Below are 26,127 nucleotides of genomic sequence, written 5' to 3'. Positions count from 1 at the left end.
AGGAAATAAGAGGGGGTGGTAAACATTGTTTAAAAAAGAAATGTACTTATTACTTTATTTATGTAACTGTAACCTCTCTGTACTTCACCCTTAAAATAAAATTAAAAAAAAACACACACACTAGGAAAAAAATATCCTTGGCGGGTTTGAAAAAGAGGTCATCAAGTGAGTTCCTATGTAGACATAAGAAGCAGTAGCTATTCTTGTACATTTTTAAGAGGTTGAAGATGGTCAAGAAAAGTAGATGAATACATTCCTGTATCTTCAAAAAAAAAGGATAAAGTGAGCATAATTTAAAACTTTCTTTTCTAGTGTTTCTCCTCATATGGCTCCATCTCTGCATTCCAAATCAAAGGTACTAACACTAACATATGCTAAGGTATTGTCTCCTAAGCTTCCATTTGTTCTTTGTATACAGTGCCAAGGCTCCCCCAAACCACTTTTCTTTGAGAAAACATAGCCCATTGTACACCTGTATCCACCATATGCTGAAAGCTATATCTCCCTGCATGCTTCTTGCACATGCAATTACCTAGTATTTACCACCGCTGAGTTTACAGAATCCTGCGTGAGAAAAACAATGTCTGAGGCAAAGGTGTTTAGAGGAAAAGGTCAGGTAAAGATGTCCCATTCAAATCAGGGCAAACAGCCTACAGAGAAAAGACCTTCCTTTCTCTCTATGCCTAGTCACATAGCCAACAAGCCCTTGGATAAGATAGCAGATTATACCATGGGTATTGTCCCTAAAGACTCAGAGACTGTATTTGACACAGCTCTGCACTGCTAGTTGGAAGCTGTATGGAGTGTACTCAGCTTACATAGATGTAAGTTCTTTCTACCCAGCAAGGCAAGGGGTAGTGTGGTCCCAAACTCTAAAGAATAGTTTAGAAAGCTACGCAAGCAGATTCTTTCCTTTTCCATAAGCATCTTCTGGAAAGTTAGGAAGCTTACCAAGTTTTCTGCTGCTTTCACAACAAAGCACTAACAGGTCTAGAAAAAGGAGTGCCTAGGTCCACAGGAAACATATTGAATCTGGATACTAAATTTCAGGTACACAAGTTTCTGAGAACTTGAATTCACTATTATAATAGAAACTTAACAGATAACACTATTTCCCCAAAGGCTAATGTCAGTATCGTTTTCAGACTGAAGAGAAACATTTTTAAGCATTCTACATCACTGGTACTCAAACACCTTGTAAGCTCTCATTCTCTTGAAGGACTGCTGTCATAAGAACTTCTAAAAACAACCTTTTAATTCTAGAAGCCATAGCTTGTGCTCCATTGTAGTATTGATGGGAAAAAACATGTTGGGCTGGGAAGGTGGCTCAGTGGTAGAGCACTTGCCTTGCATGCCTGAGGCCCTGGGTTCGATTCCTCAGCACCATATAAGCAAAAAGAAAAAAGCTGGAAGTGGCGCTGTGGCTCAAGTGGTAGAGTGCTAGCCTTGAGCTGAAGAGCTGAGGAACAGCACCCAGACCCAGAGTTCAGGCCCCACAACCGGACCCCCCCCCAAAAAAAAGAACACGTTGATTAAATCCAAAGTCATTATATGATGATTCCTTATGTGTCAGGTGCTCGCATTTATATCTGCTCTCTTAATTTTACATGACCTGGATGGTTTTTTTTGTTTTGTTTTGTTTTGTTTTTTTGTCAGTTGTGGGGCTTGAACTCTGGGCCTGGATACTATCCTTCAGCTCAAGACTCAAGGCTAGCGCTTTACCACTTGAGCCACAGTGCCACTTCCTGGATGGTAACTAGTATATGTCTGAGACAAGCAGAAAAGGTCAGATAAGTTGATGTTAGGTGAAATGAATCCCAAGATAAGTATTCAAATGTTTTTGCTTTCATGCAATTTTTTCTAACATATTTATAAGATGATTTCTTTGTTGCTTTGTATGTCCCTCCCCCACTGTATAACCCCTGCTTTCACTGTATTTGATGTTATCATTTGTGGAGGGGAAGGGCAAAAACAAATTGTTTAAATAGGGATACAGGTGGACCTATTGCAACAATGAGATGTACAAATCGTTATGTGGAAAAACGAACTTTACACCTTTGGCGGGAGGTGGGGAGGGTGGAGGGATGGGGGAGTAGTAGGGAGGGGTGGGGTGGGGGAGATGGGAAGGGATGGGAAGGGGAAACAAAGGAGGAGGCAACAATGCTTGATAAGAAATGCACTCATTATCTTGCCCAAGTAATTGTAACCCCTCTGTACAGTATTTTCACACAAAAAAGAGAGAGAGAGAGAGAGAGACAGGTTATTCTCCTGTTTTGCTTCACCTACTGACACCATAGAAAGTGAATTTGTTGGGGAGCTGAAGTTTGCTATGAACACCCACCAAATGTGTTATCTAACTAAATTGAATATATCACCCTATGAATTCAAACTTCAACACTTAAAGAGTATATAGAAACAAAAGACAAGGTTTCAAAGCTGGAATGGAACTGGATTCTAAAAGCACTGCATTTAGGAGTAAAGGAACCTAGGGAGGGGTTGGAGGGTGGGCAGGGACATTGTAAAGCTGTAATCTTCAGAACAGTATTATAGACTGCAGTAGGAAATTTCCTTGGTCCCTTTAAGTTTTTCTAAGAAAAACTTATTATCAATGGCATCAACCAACAACATAAATTTTAGCTTGATAATTTGCATTTTTAGAGTTGTTACCTTTATGCTCACGAAGGCCGAATCCATGGAATAGCCCCTTCTGGTAACTTCCAAGGTCAACATACCCACATTTTCACAGACTTCATATTCAGACTGTGACCATTCAATATGAGACCACTTCAACTCCAAACTGCATGAAAAGAAAAAAATCTTAAAAAAAAATTAAATATGTGGAACTCTAGTAAACGCCTGTTGGGATTCACGGCTGGCTGGGTAGGAGACTGAGCCAGTGCTTCCTGTCATCATGACCAAGATGGCTGATAAACTTATACCATGGACTGGGAAGGTGGCTCAGTGGTAGAGCGCTTGCCTTGCATGCCTGAGGCTCTGGGTTCGATTCCTCAGCACCACATAAGAAAAAAGAAAAAAGCCAGAAGTGGCGCTGTGGCTCAAGTGGTAGAGTGTTAGCCTTGAGCAGAAGAGCTGAGGGACAATACCCAGGTCCAGAGTTCAGGCCCCACGACCAGACCCCCCCCAAAAAAAGAAAAACTTACACTATGTTTGGGGAACACTTAGTCATATCATATCATTGGATCCTTTAATGACCCTGGGAGGTAGATAGAGCAAGTACCAGAATTGTGTTTTACAAATGAAGAAACTAAGGTGAAAAACCTAAGCAGTATCACACAGCAATAACTAAGGAAGGGCTCAGCAGCTGTAAAGCTCAAGGCATTACACACTGTAGAAAGACAGTATATTCTGGGTTTCCTCACTGATACCACAAGATCTGTTCCAGACGCAGATCTTCTGTGAACTTGGGTTCCATTTAGTAGCAAGTTATCCTTTCACATATGCCTAAAAATTAAAGTGTGTGCATGCTTAGTAACTGCTGTTTCTTTCTTTGAGCCTATAATAGAAACGATTGGTATCACTTAAAGGCAACTACAGTCACTCCTCAGATCTCATGGAAGATCAACAATGGGTCCAATACCCATTGTTGATACTGAAGACAGTAGATACTCAAGACCCCTATACAAAATGATGTGCTATTAGCATCAAACCTCTACACGTCCTCCTGTAGTCTCTAAACCAAGTGTAGATTACATAGACCATCTAATACAGTGTGTAAATGTTATGTAAATAGTTGATATACTATCTTATTTAGGGAATATAGCACATAAAAGCAGTCTGTTCTGCTTAGTACAGACAAAAAATTTTATCAATAGTTTTGGTTTGCTCTTGGCTGGATCTGTAAAACCTTTAGGATATGGGAGGGGGCTGTAGTCAATTGGAAAGCCTTATAAATATTTCTACAATATTTTCAGTGAGTCTAACGTTGGAAGGAAATTTTCTTTTCTCACTTTTTCAAAAAGAAGAGAAAACCAAGCCTCAGAAGTGTTAAATAACAAGTTCCAAGTCAAAAGGTACTAGTATATAGCAGAGATGATATTCAAGCATAAATTCGATATAAAATTTTCTTGTCCTCCTCTCTCACTCTTCTTCCCAACTAAAATTCCTCCTGGTTTGTGCTTGAGCCCAAGCAGAGAAATACAATTCTACCTTCATCCTGAAACTTAGTGAGGTGGAATGAAATGTTTCACTACCAAGTTCCCCTATAACTTTTTTTTAACCCTGCTTAAGCTTACAAAAATATAACAATATTAAAAATACAGGCAAGCCTTCCCAGGGAGAGTCAGACACATTCCCATTGTTTTCATTTTATTCTTTTCCCTTTTTATTCCAGAGCAACAAAACTTTAGTAGTTATTGCCTTCTTTTACATCCCAAACCTCCAGCCACATTCAGAGTTTCCTCTCAGTTTTAAAATTTACTTTTTACCAGTTGTTCTTCAGAACTAGAAAATGTGAGAGCCTCCAGTATGGAATATGAGTTCCCACATTTTCCAGGCTCTCTGAAGAGCTATTCAAATTAAAGAGCAAGTTTATTCTCAAATAACTACTTTGGGTCTTTACATGGATCGTGTGTCCCAATTCCACCCTATACATTAAATTTAATAGTAAGATAAACCCAGTCACCCTGGTTTATACCTAAGGATTATGGCACACTGGGTAAGGGTCAAGGATAACATCAGAGCATGGAATTACTACATTGATTCATGACAAGATATAACATGTCTGTCTATGAGTATTTAAACATAATACATGTTTATTCAATCAATAGACATAAAACACTGTTACTGCATGCTGGACTTTATAATAACTTTTGACATGAAAAGAGAATCCTTGTATTATAAACATCAGGAGCTTCATGGATATTTAAATTCATCACAAAACAGATCAAGAAACATAGAAATAAACAACTATGCTTAAGGAATTATGAGGTAATATGCAGCAAGTATATCATACTTGCCAATAGAAACAGCATGTTGTGGAGGGTCTCCAAAGCATCCCAGTAAACAGAAAAGAAGCAAACATCAGCAAGAGGGATTAGGGGAGAAGACAGGTGCGAAGGAAGAGGTGGCAGCAGAAAAGAGGACAAAAGATGAATCAGGATGGGTTTCAGTTAACGCTTATAAGGATCAAATGAGTTTCAATGTCTAAATCACCTGTGAATCCTCCTATTGCTGATGCTAACCATAACAAACATAGACCCATCAACACCTCTCGACAGATCCAAATGGCCTCAAGGCCTAAAATGAAATACAATCAGATTGCTGATCTAGATCCAGAAGGGAACTGATTCAGGGCAGAGGGCTATTCAGCTGCCACACACAGAGTCTCAGTATTTGGGATTGTGCATACATCTCCCCCTGCAGTGTCAGAATGCTGCAGAATGCTTATAGCTGAAGGTTGCTTTACACAACATCCCATTTGATTTTCTTAAAACTACTCACTACACATAATAAAGATCTATTGAAAAGCCATGAAATTTAAGCCAGAATATATGATTTACAGAGAAATATTTAAATAGAAAAGCCCTTCTATAATGACAGAATGGGTGCAACATATGTTTTGAATGTGTGTGTGTGTGTGTGTGTGTGTGAGAAGATATTTCTGGGCTGTGATTGCTTAAACTATATAGACTTGTAGAAGAAAAGCTGTGGTCAGACACTTTGGAATTCTCCCTACAAAATTATATTTACAATCAGGTAAGTATCTAGATGCCAGAGAAGAATCTGGAAAGTTCTGGATGTGTAAGTGTAATGGGTGTAATGGGATAAGAATTAGTTCATGTCTTCATGTTTTGACAATCCCTCCATTTTTTTCCTATTACCATTGAGGAATGCTATATAATATTTTGTATTAGTATTGAGTAATGACACTGTCAAAAATAAAGGAAACCAACACACTATATGTGAAATTCATATGGTAATCATTTCAGATCATTTAGCCAAAGATGGAAATTTCCAAAACCATTAGGTCAGGGTTTCTCCAGCTCAGCACTGCTGACATTTTGGACCAGATAATTAGAATGGGAGGTCACAAAGATGTTTTGCAGCCGCTCTGAACACCACAAATCAGATGTAGTAGCATATTTTCCTCTAGTTGCAACCATCAAAATTGTCTCTTGACTTTGCCAAATGTCCACTAGGAGTAAAGTCACTTCCAGTAGACAATTGCCTCCATAAATTATTTTGTGGGACTTGTAACAATAGAAAAGCTGATTCTGAGTGAAGGCTTAATTTTGGTTCCCAGTAACCACTTTGAGGAATGGAAAACATTAAAACTGAATAAGAGACCACGAGGCTTCTATTCCCTCTGCCATCTACTAATTCTAAGCATTTAGGCAAAAGAGAAGCTGTTTAGAAACCCAACTCAACCATGCAAGTGCTTTACAAAAGCACAGTGCCTTCAAGTTCACCATACCCTGACCAACACATTCATTTCTCAAAGCATTTATCATGTATAGCACAGTATTTAGTTTACTCAGAAACATTGCCTGCTCCAGGGAAATACTGTCTTGGTTCACTAATGCATTCTCCTTTGGAGAGTCTGTAGGATATATTAAGTGTTCAACAAATGTTTGTCCATTGAATAAATGGCTCTTATTTGGTCCAATGTTACCTAAGCTAAATTGATCACCAAAATGCCCCCCACCATTAATGTAATTTTTCATCCACATTGACAAGATGTTGGATGATCCTTGTTTGTTCTTTTTAACCTGACTTACTCTGGATTCTCCACTATTTTACTTCATAAGAGAGAAAGATAACATTGATCAAAGAGCATTCAATTGTAAATCATCCTTTTTTCTTAACACAACAGTGTGCTATTTTCTCAGGCATGTGTGTAGTTCTCAACATTTGGCACTCTCTGGGGACAGCTTGACAATTGTCACGGGCTGGAGGGTTGCACCCACATTCAGTGTATGGAGGCCCGGGAGCTGCCCACCATCCCCAACACCCTGCTATGCAGAAGACGCTGCCCCTTGACGTTTTTCCCAAAGTGCTTGGAGTGCTATGGTTGCCAGCCTCTGTGCTAGAGTTAAAATAAAATTTGTAAAAAACGAAAAACAAAAACCCTCTGCTCTCTATTTCTTTTAGTTATTTTGTTACTACTTGGTTCATTTATATGAAGGAACAATGAGCTAAAAGGAACACTTGGGGTTAAAAGGCCAATTTGGGATTCAGGACATTAATCTAGGTTAATAAGAGTCTGAAAAAGGTGCTTAGCTGCAGTTTCCTCATTTCTCCAAGTGTAATGATAATGAGTCCAGACTTCAAAGGGGTTCAATGAACCTGCGCCTTAATGATTTGGGGCTTCCCAGTAAAAGGTTTTATAGAAGTTGAAAAGGTGATGCAATTATTATTTTTATACTGAAATATTTGTTTATAATCAAGCAGTATCTGCCTTCAGAAAACTGAAATGCTAAAAAATATTGTTCCAAGTGTTCAGTCTCGGATTTGTCAATTCAAAGATGTGCAATTAAGCGCCATGAGCTAGGTCTTTGAACACCTGTTCTCCGTTTTTCATTTTTCTTCTGATAATGGGAAAACAGTGGTGAGCTAAGAGGCAGCTTAGCAAGGACAAAAAAAAAAATAGAGCTTTGGAGTCAAACACACCTTGCAGCCCCCGATTAGTGAGCAAAATACGGTCAGTGCTGTAGTCTCTCTGTGCCTCAGTTTTCATTATCTTAAAGTGAAGAGAATTACACTCATGTCAAATGATGAAAATTAAAATTAGGTAATGTAGATAAAGCACCTGTACACAGTGGGTACTTAATAAGTGTCATTTTCTTTCTCTTCCTCTGTGCTTTCCTCAGATCTAGACTAAGTAAACATACTGGCTGCTGGCTTGCAGGTAGCATGCAAGCCTTCGGGAGCCAAAGCTTTCAACCTCTTCCCCTACAACGTGTTTCATAAAAGCTGTGAAAACCTCACAAAGCTCCCCAGTAGAAAAAATCCCCCCACCTCTTTCTTTTACATTTCTTCTGTCTCTTCTCTTTTCAGGGTCAAGCATGATTAATAGAATGTCTCAGCTGAGATCACCAAAAGGAAGACAAGAAAAAGAGTGCTTGAAGAGTTATCAAAACCATCTGCAGAGATCAACTTTTCTTTTATGTTGTCTTTTTCTCCAGTGCGTACAAGAAAGAAGACCACATAGAAGATGTATTGGGAAAACTGACTGGTCAAAGTTGGCTACATTCTGTGGTCTGCAGAGGTTTTAGTATTATAAAACATGCACTGCTGGTTCATGCCTCTAATCCTAGCTACTCAGGAGGCTGAGATCTGAGGTTTGTGATTCGAAGCCAGCCCAGGGAGGAAAGTCCACAGAACTTCTATTAATTAGCAAACTCGAATTAACCAGCAAAAAGCTGGAAGTGGAACTGTGGCTCCAGTGGTAGAGTGCTAGCCTAGCACTCAGGAATGACATCCAGGCCCTTAGTTCAAACCCCAGGACTGACCAAAAATGTCTTCCAAATATATTTTTTAAACTATGCTGCTTAGGGAGAGAAGAGGAAAGGCGGCTCTTTAGTTCAGTTGGAGTGAGATACGCAGGGTAATGATCTCCTCTCAGATATTCAGTGAGTGTAAATATCTCAACAATTTTGGGACATGTTACAGCCAAGTGACACCAACTATCCAGTGGGAAATGACTCGAGTTTCACTTCAACCAATATTCACCAATATTTTGTCAAATGGAGTATCTATTGATCCTTCAGGACAGATCCTGCGTAGAAATGCTGCAATAGCACTACACAGCAGTTAGCTTTTTAAAATTAACAATTATATTGATTGTTCACTTTGTGAATCATCACAGAACTGATGAGCTTTTGAATCCCTCAAATGTTTCCTGAATGTGTCTTTAAATAGTCCATTGCACGAACATGAATAATCATAGTGTTTAACAATAGCAACCACCAGGCAAAAGTCTTCCTTGTCAGACTTGAAATACATATGATGCATTCATATGTTTTCTCTCATTTGTTTTTCCAATTGCCCCCGTTTTACAGATGAGGTAACTTAAGTCTTGAACCATCACTTAAATGAATGGCAAAGCTAAGGCTTGAACCAGTCTTTCAACTCCAAGTTCAAAAGCTCATTACTTACCACACTATATGGGGGCTATAATATTGGTCACTCTGTTTGTGTGTGTGTGTGTGTGTGTGTGTGTGTGTGTGTGTGTGTGTGTGTGTGTGTGTGTGTGTGTGTGTGTGTGTGTGAGTCCTGGGACAGAAACTCAGGGCCTAGGCACTGTCCGTGTGTGTGTGTGTGTGAGCCCTGGGACAGAAACTCAGGGCCTAGGCACTGTCCGTGTGTGTGTGTGTGTGTGTGTGTGTGTGTGTGTGTGTGTGTGTGTGTGTGTGTGTGTGTGTGTGTGTGAGTCTTGGGACAGAAACTCAGGGCCTAGGCACTGTCCCTGAATTTTGTTCTCCAGGCTAAGTGCTCTATCACTTGAGCACAGCTCCACTTGCAGTTTTTGGTAGGTAATTGTAGATAGGAGTCTCAAGGACTTTCTTGCCCTTGCTGGCTTCAAACCACAATCCTCAGATCTCATCTCCTGGGTAGCCAAGCCTCCTGTGTAGTTAGGATTACAGGCATGAACCACCAGTGCCAGCTTTTTGTTGTTTTGGTCTGATACTTGTGATTAAGAGTTTCAAAAAATACCAAAGAAAACATTTAGGTCCTTCACAGGTAAGTACTGCTCCTTTCTTAGTGCTTGGGCAGCCAGTATCTACAGGGAAAGATGCAAGAACTAGCTTAGTGCAACAGGGCAGCCATGTGCTCTAAAGCTACACCTTCTGAGATGCATCTGGGCGCCCTCACTAATTAGCTGGAAAAGTCCCATCCCAGCTGGGTGCTTCAGTTTCTTCATCTGTAAGTTCTGGATTACCTAACTCACGTAACGATTAAATGAATAGCATGAAATATAGAGCAAAGTTTAATAAATTTTAAGTGTTGATAATTTCATTTTTTTATTTTTATTTTTTGCTGGTCATGGGACCTGTACATCTGGGCCTGGGCGCTTTCTCTCAGCTCTTCAGTTCAAGGCTAGCACCGTACCACTTGAGCCACAGTGCCACTTCCGGCTTTTTCTGCTTATGTGGTGTTGAGGAATTAAACCCATGGCCTCATGCATGCAAGGAAAGCAGTCTACCACTGAGCCACCTTCCCAGACCTAAGAACTGATCATTTATATTGTATGTGTGAGTATCTCATGCTGGTTGTTTTGAGAAGATAAAACACTATTTAGAACATCTTTCTTATCAGAAAAAAATGTGCAATTAATTTCAGGAAACATCAACTTACAAATGAGGCTGGGGATAACAACCCTACCCAGATATGATAAAGGTAGGTGATGAATAACTTCTACTGCTCTCTCTAAACAACCTACTATACAGGAGACTCTAATCAGTTACTTTTGCATTGCTCCTGAGAAATCATATGCCTCAGCATTTTTATTCAATGGGTTCCAATCATTTCCAAGTGAATGAGAACCGTAGATACATGAAAACATACCCAACACAGACAGGAGCCTTTAAAAAATAGCCTCCAAGTTATAGTTACAGTAAGCATATCTTGCTTAGTCTTGCATGCTTTTGAGTGTTAAAGACATCATTCTTTAAAAGCCATGACTTTGGTAATGACAGAGAATGACAAGGGCATATGGGGGAAGTAGCACACATCTAGTATCATGGTTGGGGTCTGAGTAGGAGTTCTGTCATTTCTGCTCTGTTTATGTGTGGCTACTAGAAGTCAGCACTAGCTCACTGGCAAGTCTGTTCAATACTATATGTCTTTTAGATAAAATATTTTAAAAAACAAAACAACAGAAAACAAAGCAAAAAACCACCATAAAACCACGTGAAGTCACTGTATTATATTGGAAGCCGATTTAAAAAAAATATTCTCTTGAAAATGGAAAGGTCTGTCTATAATTTCAAGCATTTGACATACTTTCTTTAAAGATTGGGATCCTAAGAATCTCTCTTAGGAAAACTTTTAAGTTAAATGAGTTTAGTTTTATAATCTTAGAATTATATTTTTATATTTTTCAGAGGACAGTTCTTTTTACACCTATTTCAAAATTCCTAGCACTATGTCTCTAACATATAGCACCCATGAAACAAAAGTTTGTGGAGTTAATATTTGCTTTTTGTTAGGTTTCTGGGTTTTGTTGTTTTTTTTGTTTAATTTAAACTTTATTGTAAAGGTGATGTACAGAGGGATTAGTTAGGAAATGAGTACATTTCTTGTCGAACTTTGTTTCCCCCTCCCTCATTTTCTCTCGCTTTTTCCCCCTCTCAGCTGCCTTCCCTCCTAAGTTGTAAAGTTTATTTCCAACATAATGTCTAGTGAGTATCACTGCTGAATTGGTTCACCCTTTGTCCCACAGTTTCTGTGATTTCCCTTCTCTTCCCCAAATCAGATAGGAGTGTGCATTTTTCCTAACCGTGATTACAGAGACCTCTACTGGCTATATGTTTGAGCTACACTTCAAAATGACAGCACTGAAAACACTTGCTCAAGCTTTGCTTTTGTTCATATTTGTTCATAAAGGAACATAGTAACAATGAAGGCTACACGCATTTATGCTGTTTAGTGTGTCTAGGAAATGATGACTACAAAAGTTAGAAGTGAGGAACTCCTCCTTGAGTTGTCTGGGAAAGGAATGAAAATTTTAAAAGCTGGGGGAAAACAGCATAAGGAAAAGTGAACTGATAGACTTTTGTAGGCCCGTCTGTCAGCAAGTAAAATTATTTATCACTGACACTGAAGACAAGGCTGGAGTAGGGACTCAGTTCATGAAATGACTATGGTCTGTTTGTGGATTTTGACTATTTGTTATTCTGAGATTCTGAGATTCATAACCTTTATTATGCTTCTAAATATTGCTTAATACCATCTCATCTGTTTTCCACTTTATGCTATCTTCATCTTGCCTGGGATAAGGTTATACTGAAGGCAGTTTTAGGCTGACTATTTCATTCTCCATGCTCTATTGCAGAGGAGTCTGATTACTAATGTGGTCTTAGAGTGACCTCTGGCTGCACGATTTACACATAAACCTCAAGCTTCAGCCTCCTGCTAGTGTCCTGTGCCTGACTGTGAAATTCTGCACATATGTGCAAAGTGTGACACTATTTGCTTAACCTTTGAATGTTTCCATATAAAGTTAATAGCTCTTTGTACTCTGCTGACTTATGGAAATGTAACCCTTCTGTTTTTAGCATTTTCAAATAAAAAATAACAGCAGCAGCAACAACAACAACAAAAAGCTTCTGGCTTTCCTATTATTGAGCAATTAAAACCTAAAAGTCTTTCTCCAAAACAAATTCTATGAGATTATGATATGATCTATCAACTTATCTTGATAGTTTTACTTGAAAAAGATCACTGAACTTTCCTAGTCAGATGAATTTTGAACATGAAATGCAGAGCTTTTGAATCATCAAAAGAATTTACATTTGAGGGGTTGCAGAGTTCCCTGTGGGGTCGGTGACTTGAAGTTCCATGAAATCTGAATTTACTTCCAAAGATGGGTTTATCATATAAAGAATAGTCTTACTGTTCAAATCCTTTTGGCTAAATTTCTCATGGATAAATTCACCTACAGAAATAAAGAAACACATAGCTTTTATGAGTAATCAAGCTAAACATTTACAGAAGAGATGGTAAAATTGCTTATCAATTTGGGACATGGTTTTAAAGGATAGCTAAAGAACATTATACATTTTTTAATGAGTTGCAAAGTAAGTACAATATAATCAGACATGGTTCTAGGTTTGGTAATATTTCAGCAGAGTGGCAAAAAATCCAGATTCATGTTCCTATTTATACAGGACAATGAGAGGAAATGCATAACGACCAAGTACTTAACTATGTTTTGGGCTAACATACATTTTAAAAAGGGGGTAAGGAAATGAAATTCTAAGGAATGAATTTAATGTAAGCCTTAAATTTACTTGGGTTCAGAAGTGCTTGACTTAAAAAATGCATAAATAAAAAATTGGGACTGAAGGCTCAAGGTTGTAATCCTAGCTACTTTGGGAGGTGGAGATTTGAAGATCAAGACTGAAGACCAGCCTGGTATAAAAGTTCTCAAGATTCCACATCAGCCAATTTTTAGGCACAGTGGCAGCTACAGAGGAAGTGCAATGGCCAGGCACAGTGAAGTATGCCTGGCCAACACAGGGACAGGTAGAAGAGTCTCAGCTCAGGCCAACCCAGCATAAAGCAAGATCCTACCTTGAAATTAACTGATCAACTGGAGAGCACCCCCTTGCAAATGTAAAGACCCTGAGTTCAATTCCTAGTACTGCCTAAAAAAATTATATATATATATAATTAGTTCATGTATATATATATAACTCATATATATGAGTTATACATATATATGTATACATATATATGTATATGAGTTATACATGTATACATATATATGTATAAAATTCATATATGTATGAGTTTTATCTATATATATATGAAAAAGGGAGTAGAAAGTTATAACAATTATTCTCTATAATTCCGTATCATCTTGTATAGTGATATATTATCATAGCATTATCATATTATTTCTTTTTTAAATTTTATTTTATTGTAAAGATTATCATATATGTCTTCATAAAGCAGAAATAATACAAACTCCAGAGGAAGCATTAGGAAAAAAAACTATTTTTTTTCAAATAACCAACATCACTTAGAATTTATAGTGGAAGAAAAGTCACAAATATGAACCTGGCTCTGGCAATGTATATTCTGAATACCATCTAGCTATTGAAAAATTGTAAACCATCAACAGCTGTTTACCAGTATTTGGTTCTTTCTCCCAGTCTAGATGAATTTAGAAAGGCTGGGCTACCAACCTTTCTTAGCACTGCTATTGATTTATAAACTGCATCCATCAGGAGCCCTAGGGAGCACTCATCAATGGGTCTGCACATAATTAAATTCATCTCTAGCCCTGTTAGCCACTGGGTGGTTTACAATGAACAATTATAAGGATCAAGAAAGCCAGTACCTGTTGTTGTGTTCTCCAGATGTCCATATAGTGGGCCTCGTAAAATCTTAAAGATAATCTCATCATCCTCGGTGTCAGGGTCTGATGCCTTCAGCACATGGGAAGTGATGTAAATCCCATAACAGCCATTTTTTAGGAGGCTCACTTGAGAAGGGAAATGTAAGTGTGTGATCCGGGGGGCTGTTTTGTCCAACTGGTCTACCTGAATTGTCAATAATCACATACAAGGTTATCCAAAGGCTTCTCATCCATGCAATATGGAGCTCATGTGGGCTTTCATGATTCAATAATGATGAACTTTCCTAAGCATCAGATTCCTTAAATACCCTATTTGTTTGTTTCTGTTAATGCTTATTTGTTTACAGCAAATGTCACATTATCTGAAACAGGTCAAATTTCCTTAGTTAACCTTGTTCCCAATTCTATGAATCTACCTGACCCCCATTTCTCTCTTAAGATGTAAGCTTCATTGAGAGCATGTGCTGTGGTATACAAGGCCTGGACCACAGCAAGCTCCCAGGAATATTTGTTGAACAAATTCACTAATACTGATCCAAGAATTCTATAGTGTTCGATGATTTAAGAAACAGAATTCTAAGTCTTTCCAAAAACAGAAAATTTTCATGGGCCTTTGTTCACCTGACAGAAGTGTTCCCTAAGTATAGAAATATCTCCAGGCATTGGTGGCTCACACCTGTAATTCTAACTACTTAGGGAGCTGAGATCTAAGTATCACCATTCGAAGCCAGCCCAGACAGGAAATTCTGTGAGATTCTTTAATTAACCACCAAAAGTGGAGCTATGGTTCAAATGATAGAGCACTAGCCTTGAGCCAAAAAAGCTCAGAAACAGTGACCAGGCCCTTGGAGGTCAAGCCCCAAGACTGGCACAGAAAAAGAAATGGAAATACCTCAGAACAATGCCCATATGATTACAGTCAGGATTTGCATACTCTTTCCTTGAAGAGGAGGACCAGCTGACTCCATATGTGGATTAGACTTGTGAGGACAGAGAACAGGCAGCTGACCAAGAGCGAAGACAGAGGACAGGTTCAGACCCTACATGACTTCATCTTTATGTAATCATGTAGTTATTGCTATGGAACGCAACCTACCTTGCAAATGGTTGTTATAGGTCATTCTAGATAAAGCAGGTTTGCATGGATTCGCACAAATTCATCACTGGTACCAGAAGACAGATCCAAGAAAGTTCCCTCTCTTTCTGTCACTCCTAAACTCTTAGTTCTCAACCTTACTACATCTGCAATCCTAACTACTTAGGCGTATTTAGTAAGAGTACAAAGATTGCCATCTGAGGCTCATGCTGGTCTGTGCAAAAGAGGGAGACTTTGTTTAAAAAATAAAAAAAGTAAAAGGATCAATGGTGTGGCTCAAGTGGCAGAGTGTTCCTCAAGCAATTTATGACCCTTCAGTTAAATTCAGTAACAAGAGGGGGTTGGGGAAGAAGGAGGGAGAGATAGCAAGGAAGGAGGAGTAGGAGGAAGGGAAGGCAATGGGGAAAGGATGGAGGACATAAAAGAGGGAGGGTAATAAATAAAATCAATAAATGCTTGCTGGGGTCATTGGTTAAAAAAAAAGTATCTAAACTCGAGTTGCTTGGTCCTCTACTGTGCTTCTGGTCATAGTCATGGTCAAAAATATCCTACTCTTATTAACCCTTTAGCTTTTTCCTTAAAAAATCTCACAGCCTAGGCAAGCTCTATTAGTTCATCCACACTCTCAGCACTAAGCCATTTCTCAGTATACCAAAAGTATCTTAAAACACTGGGGTGCAACTTTTTTTAAGGAGGGCTATATCTTTTGACTACTCCTATTAGATTTACTAAAATGCTTCCCACACATGCCAGGCCCATAGAAGCAATGGGAGGGTCCTTTCTGCCTCACTTAAGCTCTGTTGCCTTTACAGAGGCCCTACAGATTGCTACCAAAAGAACGTCAGGCTATGACCCACTGGAGTCAGTCCAGTATCTCTGTGTTTTGCTCACGTTACTTCTAGCAGCTTTGCCCTTGGAGACCCACAGCCCACCATTAAAGCAGTTCCTCCATCCTTGGTACACTTGTTCAGAGCAATGCATCACTCAGTAGCAGTAAATGTTAAGATTGTCTTGTCAGGAAAAGCTCGTAAAAGCAAGAAACAGAAGATGCTATCTTTACTATACTGCTGGCAGGGCCAGCCATTCCCTGGGCCTCTTCATCTCTCTGAACAGAGACACTAGGGGTACAGGGAAATTTCAGGATATCATCTAAGCTTTCCTTGTGAGGTTTTTACACATAATGATGTTAGGATTCCTGCACATTATGGAACTTTCTACAAAGGCCATCGCAACTTCTATTTCTGTCCTAGAATGCTGGATGAAGCTCTATGTCTTCACTCAGAATGTATAACTCTACAAATCTGAGTCAAACATAACCTATCAGTGACACTTGTATCGATGATGTAATGTTTCTCTTCTTAGCCAATGTATCATCATTTCACCATATTTTCTGGACAAGTACCAAAGATTTGTCTAACTCTCAGTCTGTTATCATGACTTCCAACCCTAGATAGACACTCTGGAGGCTAATTTTGTGAGCCAATATTGCTAGGTTATGATGTCATAATACTATGCTGGTCAAACATTAGGCTAGATACTTTAGTGAAGTTATATTTCCAGCTGTGATTCTTGTTTCAATCAATAGACTTTGAGTAAAGTGGATTTCTCTCTCTAAAGTGAGTGAGGAGCTCTCACCATGACTCATTCCATCCACCATGTTCCTTAAGAGAAAAGATCATGGGCCTCCAATGAAGAACGGACTTTGCCTTCATACTACCTTTGGATTCACAATGGTAATATCAACACCATGGAGATTTTAGCCTATTGGCTTGCTCTGTACATCATGGACGTGCCAGACACTACATTTGCATGTGCCAGTTCCTTAAAATAAGTCTTCATTTTTCTCTCTCTCCCCCCAAACCCTCTCCTTCTCTTTCCCTTCCCCCCATTCTTTGTTTATCTAATCTAGACAAACATATTCATACTATATACATCTCTCACACATACACACACACACACACACACACACACACACACACTTATTTTCTGTTTCTCTACAGAGCCCTAATGCAGACACTAAAGAGCAAGGTGAAAATAGAATTATTTTACTAGTTGGAGAGTATCCTGAAGTATAGACAAAATTCCAATGTTTTAGCTGTTGGAAGTGTGTAGACTGGGGTGAACTCCATCCAAGGGGAGGAGATTTGTAGATTTAAAATGTTGAGAGCCAGAACATGCTTGATGTGTTTTGACTAAAAGAAGAAAAACACATTATGTCCTCTAAGAATCATCGAAAGAGACAACAAATGTGCAGTGGAATGCCATGGGAGGAATACAGAACTTGCAACCAGAAAGATTCGAGGCCTTTGTATGGATGTGATCAAATCATGTAGCTTCTGAATTTCAGTTGCTTCATTTTCAAAATGTAGATGATAAAAACTAATCTCATGAGATTCTCAGGAGAATCCAATGAAGTTTAAGGAAAGTAGGTCCGTCCTTTAGTTAACAACAACACAAAATGGAAGTTGCTGCTTCTATCTGCATCATTAGTATATTGGACATACTGATGTTGCCCTGTAAGCTTTCACATGTTCAGCTGAAAATTATGAAATGCCAAAAGGAAATACAAACCAACAAACATCACTCTAAGAAGGTAGCTATTATCGTCTTGAAATTGGATATCAAATATATTTCAGGAAATGCTACTACCCGGCAACCTAAGCTGGTTATAGACATGCTTTGTCAAAGAAAGAACAGTAGACTTAGAAAATGCTAAATAACTCGAGGTTTCACAGCTAGCAAATGACAAAAAGAAATTCACACTAGGCCTGTTTAACTCTACTGCCCATGCAAAATGTGCCACCACCAACTCTTAATATCAGTCTGTACCCCATGAACAGGTACCATGACATTTCAGCCATATTGATGTGCCCTCCATGCTACAGATACCCAAGCCCATACTTGCCTGAATGGTGAATGAAACAGGCTCTTCCTGCACTCTCCCATCCACAACAAAGCCACGGTTTGTCCTATCTGTGACCACAAAAGTAAAGCAGTCTGTGTGAGAGTGACCTCCTGAGTGCTGATAGGCCACCTTCCTGCTGTCCACATCCTGCTGAGTAAAATTGAGTTGGATCAGCACTGACCCCCTTAGGTAGAGCTTGCCATGCTGTGGGAGCTGATCCAGGATGAAGGTGAGGTTTTCTGCAGAGGTATCTGGGTCAGTCACTTGGAGTTGGTCAGGGGAGAGCAGACTCATGGCCCCTTCAGCCAACCTCAGCCCTTTGTTCCTGGTCACCACAGGCAAGGCTTTGTCCACAGTCTCCAGTATGATTTCAAACACCCCATGCTTTGTCTGCAGTCCATTACTGATGATGAATCTGGCAAAGAGAGGCAAGGCAGCCTTCAGCATGGATTCTGGTGTCACCAGCTACTGGAATGAAATGATAACAATACACACCTTTACTAAAGGATATGTGGTGGTGTGACTCAAATGAAAAATCAAGGGCAGATCTTTGAGAAGAATGTCTCTTTGTCAGTAAACCTCCCACTGGTAACACACAAAGGGAACACTCTTTGTCCAAGAGGTCCTTTCTCAGAATTGATGGAGCAAGTGGGTTTGTCTGTTCAATGTGGTTCCTTATCCCAAATAGGAATTTTACATCCAATTAGACTTAGTGTATGAGTTAGAAGCATATGCTCATTTTTATATATTAAGAAATTTGCAATTGTATTTTTCCATGGGAATATAATAAGCTGAACTTTGAAGACTGATAGAGAGCCAACAGAGGAAGTACCAAAAAAAGGCTGAATTTGATTAATTTGTCTATTCACATGTTTCCCTGGCAAATCTCTTAAGGGCAGATCACATTACTCAGCGATATCGTTTTAGCTACATCTCCTTTCTGGGCCTTGTTTCTACGCCAACGAAGGAGCTGGAACAGGTGATCACTGAGTTCCAACTCTACAATACTTTGCAAGACTCTGACCTCTAGCCATTTACATGTTCTTTTACTTTGCTCCTTTTAAGGTGTTAGAGTTGTGCTAAACAAGGAGTCCTTCCCTGTCTAAAAAAAAAAAAAGAAAGAAAGAAAGATTCAGAAACTTGATGGGAGAAGATAAGGCAGGTACAATGCTAAGTCAGGACTAGAACTTGGGCCTTTTGACCCTATTCCTTCTACTCTAAAAGAGTTGTAAATAAGCGCTGGTTTAGTAACCTGCTGAAAAAGAGTTGTACACTTGAACACCACGAACACGAGGAAGACATAGGTAAAATAATACCTACTAAAGCATAAGGCATCTCTTACTGTATTGGGTGTATGATACCACAACATGCTTTTGATGGTATTGATCACTAAGTCCCAGTTTACCCATTGCAATCATTTTCCTGGTAACACTAATTGAAGTGAACTTTATAACATTTCAACATGTTCATTTTATTTTTAAAAAAAATTAAGAAAATCATGAAATTATTCAATTAAGAAGCAATATCAAAACTGCAAAAAGTTAAGAAACCACTACTATTACATGAGATTGATGATCTACCATAGACCAAATGGGGATTTGGGGATTAACCACAGTCAGGTCTTCTTCATTTCCTTCTGTACATGTACATAGTTGCTAGAAATATCCATGAGGATTACAGTTATCATCTCCAAAAACAGTACTAACTTTGCTGGTAAGGTATCTTGCATGAAAAATTCTCTTTGAAGATTTTTTTTCCTAGACTAGAGATGAAGCTTATATTTATTTTAGCAGTCTAACAAATTCAACTAACAAATTATTTTGTTTGTAGGAGTACTGGGCTTGAACTCAGGGCCAGGCACTGTATGGCTCAAGTCAACCTCCAGTCCTAATAATTTCTTTGTTTTTATATTTTAATTTTATTTTTTATGGTATTGGGGATTTAACCAAGGGCCTTGCACTTACGAATTAAGCACTCTACCACTTACATCAAACTCCAGCTCCTAGACTGTGTCTGGTCATTTAAGGTTTAGGGGTTAGAACTTTTCATCTAACCATAAAGAAACCTGAAACTAGGTAAGGGGAACACACTGGACCCAGACAAAGAATCCAGGAAGAAGACTAATTCCACAAAAAGTATAGGAAGACAGGTGGGTTGTTGAGTATATATTTTGCTTTAAAGGCAAGGCTAAAGGATTTGAGTTTTCTAATTAGGGTCACTGAGACTATCTACAAGATAGTGATGTAATACCCAGAACAAGGAACCAATGCCCCTCAAAGCTGAAATGACTAAATGAGATACACATACAAAGTGAAATGTGACATTTCACATATCTATGTTTGTAAAGAATGTAAGTTACTTTATTATTCAACAGCAGCATTTTCTTCAGGTTCTCAAGTTCCTTTCAGATGGGGTAAAATCACTTCTCTTAAAACAAATCAGTTTTCCTTTTGTAAAGCTAAATCTTTGATTAGTATATTCTAAGCAACTAAGGCAATTTTGTTGCTCAAGAAGTGTTATAAGACTTATTTTTGCATTAAACAAAAACACACAAAAGAAGCATACCTAGAGGATATTTTATGTTATTTCAAATTTTACTTTAGTCACCTGGGCAGAGTCTACCCGAAAGTCATATATACTCTGGATATAAAATCATGCTGTATTTCTCAGGCAAAATCTTTCATGAAAATGTGCTTTTATTCTATTCTTTCTCTGTTACTTTTCCATATTCTGCCCTCCCCCTAGACTCAAGGTGAAATAAGAACTTAGAGATATGACTTCCAAGCTCTCTTTTACCTACATCACGCCTGAAGTAGATTTCTCATTGCCCATTTAACCCTATTTCACAAGTGAAATGGCTCTCTCTCTATCTCCTGCCTCATCCTAATATCCAATGTGCTTCGGTAGCGTTTTGAATCAGCCATTGAAAATGTAGCATCAGTGTAGGCCAAAGGACATAGATGTTTAGTATTAGCAATAATTGGGGACTTTTAAAGCTCTGTGCCCCATTAAAAACCTGTCAGGTATCAGCATAGAAGGAAAGAGAAGAAAGGGCAAACAAGGAGAGAGATGAGGATCAATGAACACCAGGCTCCATCTGATGCAGCCATTTTTAATGTCTAACTCTGATTTTCCTCCATAGAGACACAATGATGAAGATGTCCTTTGAGGCTAAGGTCCTCCAAGCGTGGTGTCAGGACTGCTGCATTTGCTCGACATGTGTGTGACCTCCATGTGGGCACTGACGTTGTCTCGTGATCCGGCTGTCTAGCTCAGACTCCTCCTGCCCGATGCTGGGGATCTGACCACAGTGGAAATAGGCAGCCTGCCATCAGACAGATGGGAACGAGGGCATGCAGGCCAGGGACCATGGAAGTGAAAGAAATATGTTTACTGAGGCCAGTGTTCCCAGCTGGGACACAGAGGCAGCTGTCTGCACTGACCTAAAGCTAATAAGCCAGGGGTGGAAGGGGATACAATCTCTAAACATGACTGGATCAAATACATCATTCCACTTTTGTGAGTAACAATGCACTGCAACTCACCGGCAGAGCAGCATTACCAGAAAGGGACAGAGTGAATGGTTATGGTTGGGTTCCCAAGCAAAATGAAGCTAGCAAAGCAAATGAGACAAGGTCAGTGCAGCTCAGGTCTGCAAAAGTGGACCAGATGATATTCCAAAGATGCTCAAACACACACACACACACGCATGCACACACACACACACACACACACACACCACACACACACCAATTCTGCAAATATATTCTCAAGATTTAAAACAGTGGTGCCATTGCTATGTGGGTAACCATCTTATGGTAAAAATCTGGCTAAATAAAGGTAGCAGTGCCCTCTGTGGGTGCATTTTGCTTATTTTCTCCTGCCATACCCACCCCTGCAAAAAAAAATTTTTTAAAGCAGCCACAGCTAAGATGACCACGCTTTTCATAAAATTTGGGGGAATGACTTCAGATTTGTCTGGGGTATTTGCCTGGTCTGATTTCACCATTACCATGGTGCTTTCAGGCTTTCTGCATTTCCTGGCAATAGAGTTGGCTGAAGAATCTGCCATCTGTCATGGCATTTAAAAGATAAAAATGGAATCATAAATAGCGCTAGCTCCTCAGAAAGGAAAAAAAAAAAAAAAGTCCAGCCGGCCTGTCAAAATGGAGGGCATTAGCATGTTCTTTTAGTACCCGGCTGCCAGCAGCTGAAGTCAGCTTGCTAATCACTTGATATCGTCTGTCCTAGAACAAGCTGCCAAATCTCTCTTCCAGGCCAGCAGCACCAAACAATGCAGGAGAAATTTATGATTCACAAAATATTTTTGCAGAAGGTAAAAATCCAACCATTAAACTCTCCTGTTTAATTAATGCTGTCATATCTTACAGTAAAAAGAGGGAGAGAGAAGACTCCTCTACCACAGAATTTATCTCTTCTACCCAGCCAAATTCCTTGCCAAATTTAATAGCAAGCCACATAAATTTAGGTGATTAGATTGGTTGCATATATTTAATTTTTAAAAAGCGCCCCATCACACTTTCATTAAGACAGGCTTTCAGCTTTGGTTCAGAGCCACCTGACAAACAACACAGTGGTCTGTGATTGGGTTAGTGAAATGACAAGATTAAAATGCAGATCTTGGGCAGATGCTAGGCTCTTCCATTATAAATATGTAAAACTGCTGGCCAAAAATCAGAATGACACACGGAAGAGGTTCCTTCCTACCGAGGCATAGTCCCCAACAATTTTCGGTACAACAAGGTATTATGGAAAAACTCTCTACTGAAAATGAGCTCTGAGCTTCAAAGTGAGCATTGTTACTCAGTTATGTGAATTTAGATATCTTCCTTTGCTCCTTAGAGCTTTGCTTATCTTGTGCATACATCGGTAATAAGGGTATTTCTTTTTCTCACACAGAGAGATGCTCTATATCAATTTACTTTTTTTAACTTTTTAACTAGTGGAAACCATAAATTTTATATACTAAAACCTTAATTTCATAAATGACACAGAAATAAACCCAAGAAAACAATATTTTTAATTCTAGCTGAATATTACTGTCAAAAGATCAGGGCCTGCAGCCTGCATTCTCTTTGTTAAAAAGTCAAAACTAAGTATAAAGAGCAGAGCCACAAAGATGTACAGGCACCAACCTGAGATTTCATTCCTTTAGGCCACACTTCGTGTGTGTGTGTGTGTGTGTGTGTGTGTGTGTGTGTGTGTGTGTGTGTGTGTGTGTGTGTGTGTGTGTGTGTGCCGGTCCTAAGGCTTGAACTCAGAGCATGGGCTATCCCTGAGCGTTTGTATTCAAAGCTAATGCTCTACCACTTGAATCACAGCTCCACTTCTGGCTTTTTGGTGGTTAACTGGAGATAAGAATCACAGCTGGCTTTTAACTGCAATCCTCTTGATTCCCCTTTTATGAGGTTATTCCCTGCCCCTATACCAGCCCACATCATCTTGTATTTCTTTGTCACCACTGATACAACTCAATGGCTTTAGGAAATAGAGTAACAGTCTTTTTGTTAAAGAATCCCTGACCCAAAAGTCCAGTGTGAAAAACAGAAACAAAAGTCCAGTGTCAAAAAACAAAACAAAACTAAGTCCCATAAGTAAACTGTGACAATGGCCCAGGGCTGTACCCATCCAGACATAGAGACATTCCTGGGACAACTAAATTTTAAGATGCCTTCAACTGTAAGAGTTAGTTAGGAGGGTTTTACTGTATCATTTTCTTACACAAAGATTTTCTTTTCTATTCTCATCAGCTCATCAATCCTTAACCTCCATTTCTCAGCATCCATAAACATTTGCTTGCTAGCTTTTCCAGCAGAGTAACATGCTCATTAATGACTTTAGCAGACTTCCTGGTAGATATTGACTTGGGAAAGCAGGAGTAGAGAGAAACAAGAAGTTCCAGAAATTGGGTGTAAAATTAAAATGTATCTGACACATATGTGTTAAGCCAAGAAACATGGGTCTCCATTAGTGAACAGAACAAAAGATCCCAAGTTTGCTCCTCATTCTCACTTCTTTTCCCTTCCAAGGTCAAGCTTCAAGATAAGGATGGAAAAAGAGAAGGAGTTCAAGGAAAGAATATATTTACTGTATAAGGAACATAATAAAGTCAGCTACTGCTTATTTAGTTCTGCCCTATGCCCCAGGTATTGTTTTATGCACCTTACATGCACAAACTCACTTCAACCTCCCAGTGATCCACCTTGACAGGTGCATTGAGCAACACCCTATTTCTCGCAAGAAAAGGAGCAGCCCCATAGAAAGGCTGTGTAACTCAAGGGACTCCATAAGGCCACAAGTCACAGGTTGTACCTTAATCCAACACCATGCCATGTCTCAAACTAGCTGGAAGAAGAGCAAATGAGCCCTTCTCTCACCCACCCCCCCCAACTTCTGATGATATAATGAACATTAAACTTGGCTAAGACATTGATCAATGAAAGTATCTGCTTCTTAAAGAATATTCATCGGCTGAGGATGGTCCTTGGAGAGTTAGCTCTATTTTCACATTAAGGATCATCATAATAGATTTAGCCATGTCCTGCTTAGTCAAAAAGAAATACTAGATCAATCTAATTTACATAATGTATAGATTTCACACAAAATAACTGCATCTAGAATACAAGGACATTTGTGTGTATCAATACATAACACATGCCTTTACCTGTCACATATAAATGTATTAATGTTGAATATAATTAATATTTCAAATGCCTGCTTATAAAATTTGCCATATAAAAATTTTAAGTTATTTTCTGAAAAAAAAAAATATTCATCAAGAACAAAAAGACGGTATTATTAGTTCAAGCATCCCTAGATTCTTGGTTTAACACTTGAACTATCAAGATTATGTTTCAGAAATCATTTTAAATGCTCCAAAGGTGGACCAAAAACAATCCTCTTTCTGACATTTAAACTCTGTTTAATCTTAGCAGCCATATTGAATTTAGATAGGTAAAAGGATGCTAGAGGAGAATGGTGTTTGAGCAAGGATGCCTTGGTAATACTCTGTCATTTACAAATCATGTGGAGTTTGCTACATTTGTCTTAGAGGCTGTATTAAACATGGGGAATTTGACTAGAGCTAGAGGCCCTGTGTATATGGTAGAGAAATCATTGCTCTTATTCGGTTAAACTCAAGGCTGGTTTATGTATCAGGTTCCTGGAGGGCCAGTCCAAGCTGCCCTAATCCTCACCCGGCCTGTCAACCTCTACCCACACACCTAGGTACAGCCAGCTTTGAGAGCTGCCAGGAGAGATGATAGATCTAGAGTTTTTCTTGCTTTATGGGACGTGGAGCTAATTTCCATATTCTAAATGAACAAAAATTTTTATTAATGCTGTATCCTTGCCTTTTTCATCAGACTGTTATTCACTTCAATGATGTATTTGATACAAAATTCTTGACCAGGTGCACAGTCCCTAATCATAACATTGTTTCTAAGGGGAAACAGAATCCACTTTGTGACAACATGATTTATGACACACTTACAAGAACACTGTGAGTCAAAAGGCAGTGTCTGCTTATGCCAAATTTATTATGCTAATAAATGCCTTTCCCTCCGATGGAAAAACATACTCAGAGAGGAGGGAAATTACTTTGTGTGTCTTTCCTTGGCCAGAGCCCTCAGCGTCTCTTACTCATCTCTGAGAAGAGCTTGCTTTAGACCTGCAAGCTGCATTTTTTTTGCCACCCACAGACCCTAGTTTCTTGCCTTGCTACTATCATTTTAACTATGCACATTCATCTTTCATACAGCTAAAACACACAGCTGCAACAAAATTACACTGTCCTATTTCTCTCCCTTTTTTTCCATTTGCAGCTTGCAGCATTGAGGTTTGAACTCAGGGCCTCCCCCTTTCTAGGGAAATGCTCTATTACTTGAGCTGTGTTCCCAAGTCTTATTGCTTTATTTTGGAAATAGGGCCTTGAGTTTTTGCCCAGGACACGCTGAATAGGGATCCTCTTATTTGTCTCCTGAATAGCTAGGATTACATGTACCTGCCCCCTTGGCTAACTTATTGGTTGAGATGAGGGTCTTGCTAACTCTTCTCCCA

At 39.1% G+C, this 26,127-nt stretch overlaps 1 protein-coding gene across 2 annotated transcripts in view; it reads right to left on the bottom strand.

The window, feature by feature from the left end:
- Frem1 (FRAS1 related extracellular matrix 1) overlaps positions 1 to 26,127 on the bottom strand; it is a 124,428-nt gene that overhangs the window by 32,545 nt on the left and 65,756 nt on the right. Inside the window, exons 24-27 of one of the 2 annotated variants that reach the window (XM_042692961.1) lie at positions 18,049 to 18,463; positions 14,030 to 14,231; positions 12,475 to 12,619; positions 2,668 to 2,797 (exon numbers count right to left, since the gene is read on the bottom strand). In XM_042692961.1, coding sequence (XP_042548895.1) covers positions 2,668 to 2,797; positions 12,475 to 12,619; positions 14,030 to 14,231; positions 18,049 to 18,463 — 892 coding nt within the window. Of the gene's footprint in view, positions 1 to 2,667; positions 2,798 to 12,474; positions 12,620 to 14,029; positions 14,232 to 18,048; positions 18,496 to 26,127 lie in introns of those variants that run through there. The other variant, XM_042692963.1, reaches the window with a different exon arrangement.

Source organism: Dipodomys spectabilis, unplaced genomic scaffold (genome assembly GCF_019054845.1).
Source record: "Dipodomys spectabilis isolate Male_0828 unplaced genomic scaffold, ASM1905484v1 ptg000158l, whole genome shotgun sequence".
NCBI classification, from domain to species: domain Eukaryota; kingdom Metazoa; phylum Chordata; class Mammalia; order Rodentia; family Heteromyidae; genus Dipodomys; species Dipodomys spectabilis.
Note: the sequence above shows the minus strand (reverse complement) of the source record. Positions and strands in the feature narration are given on the sequence as shown.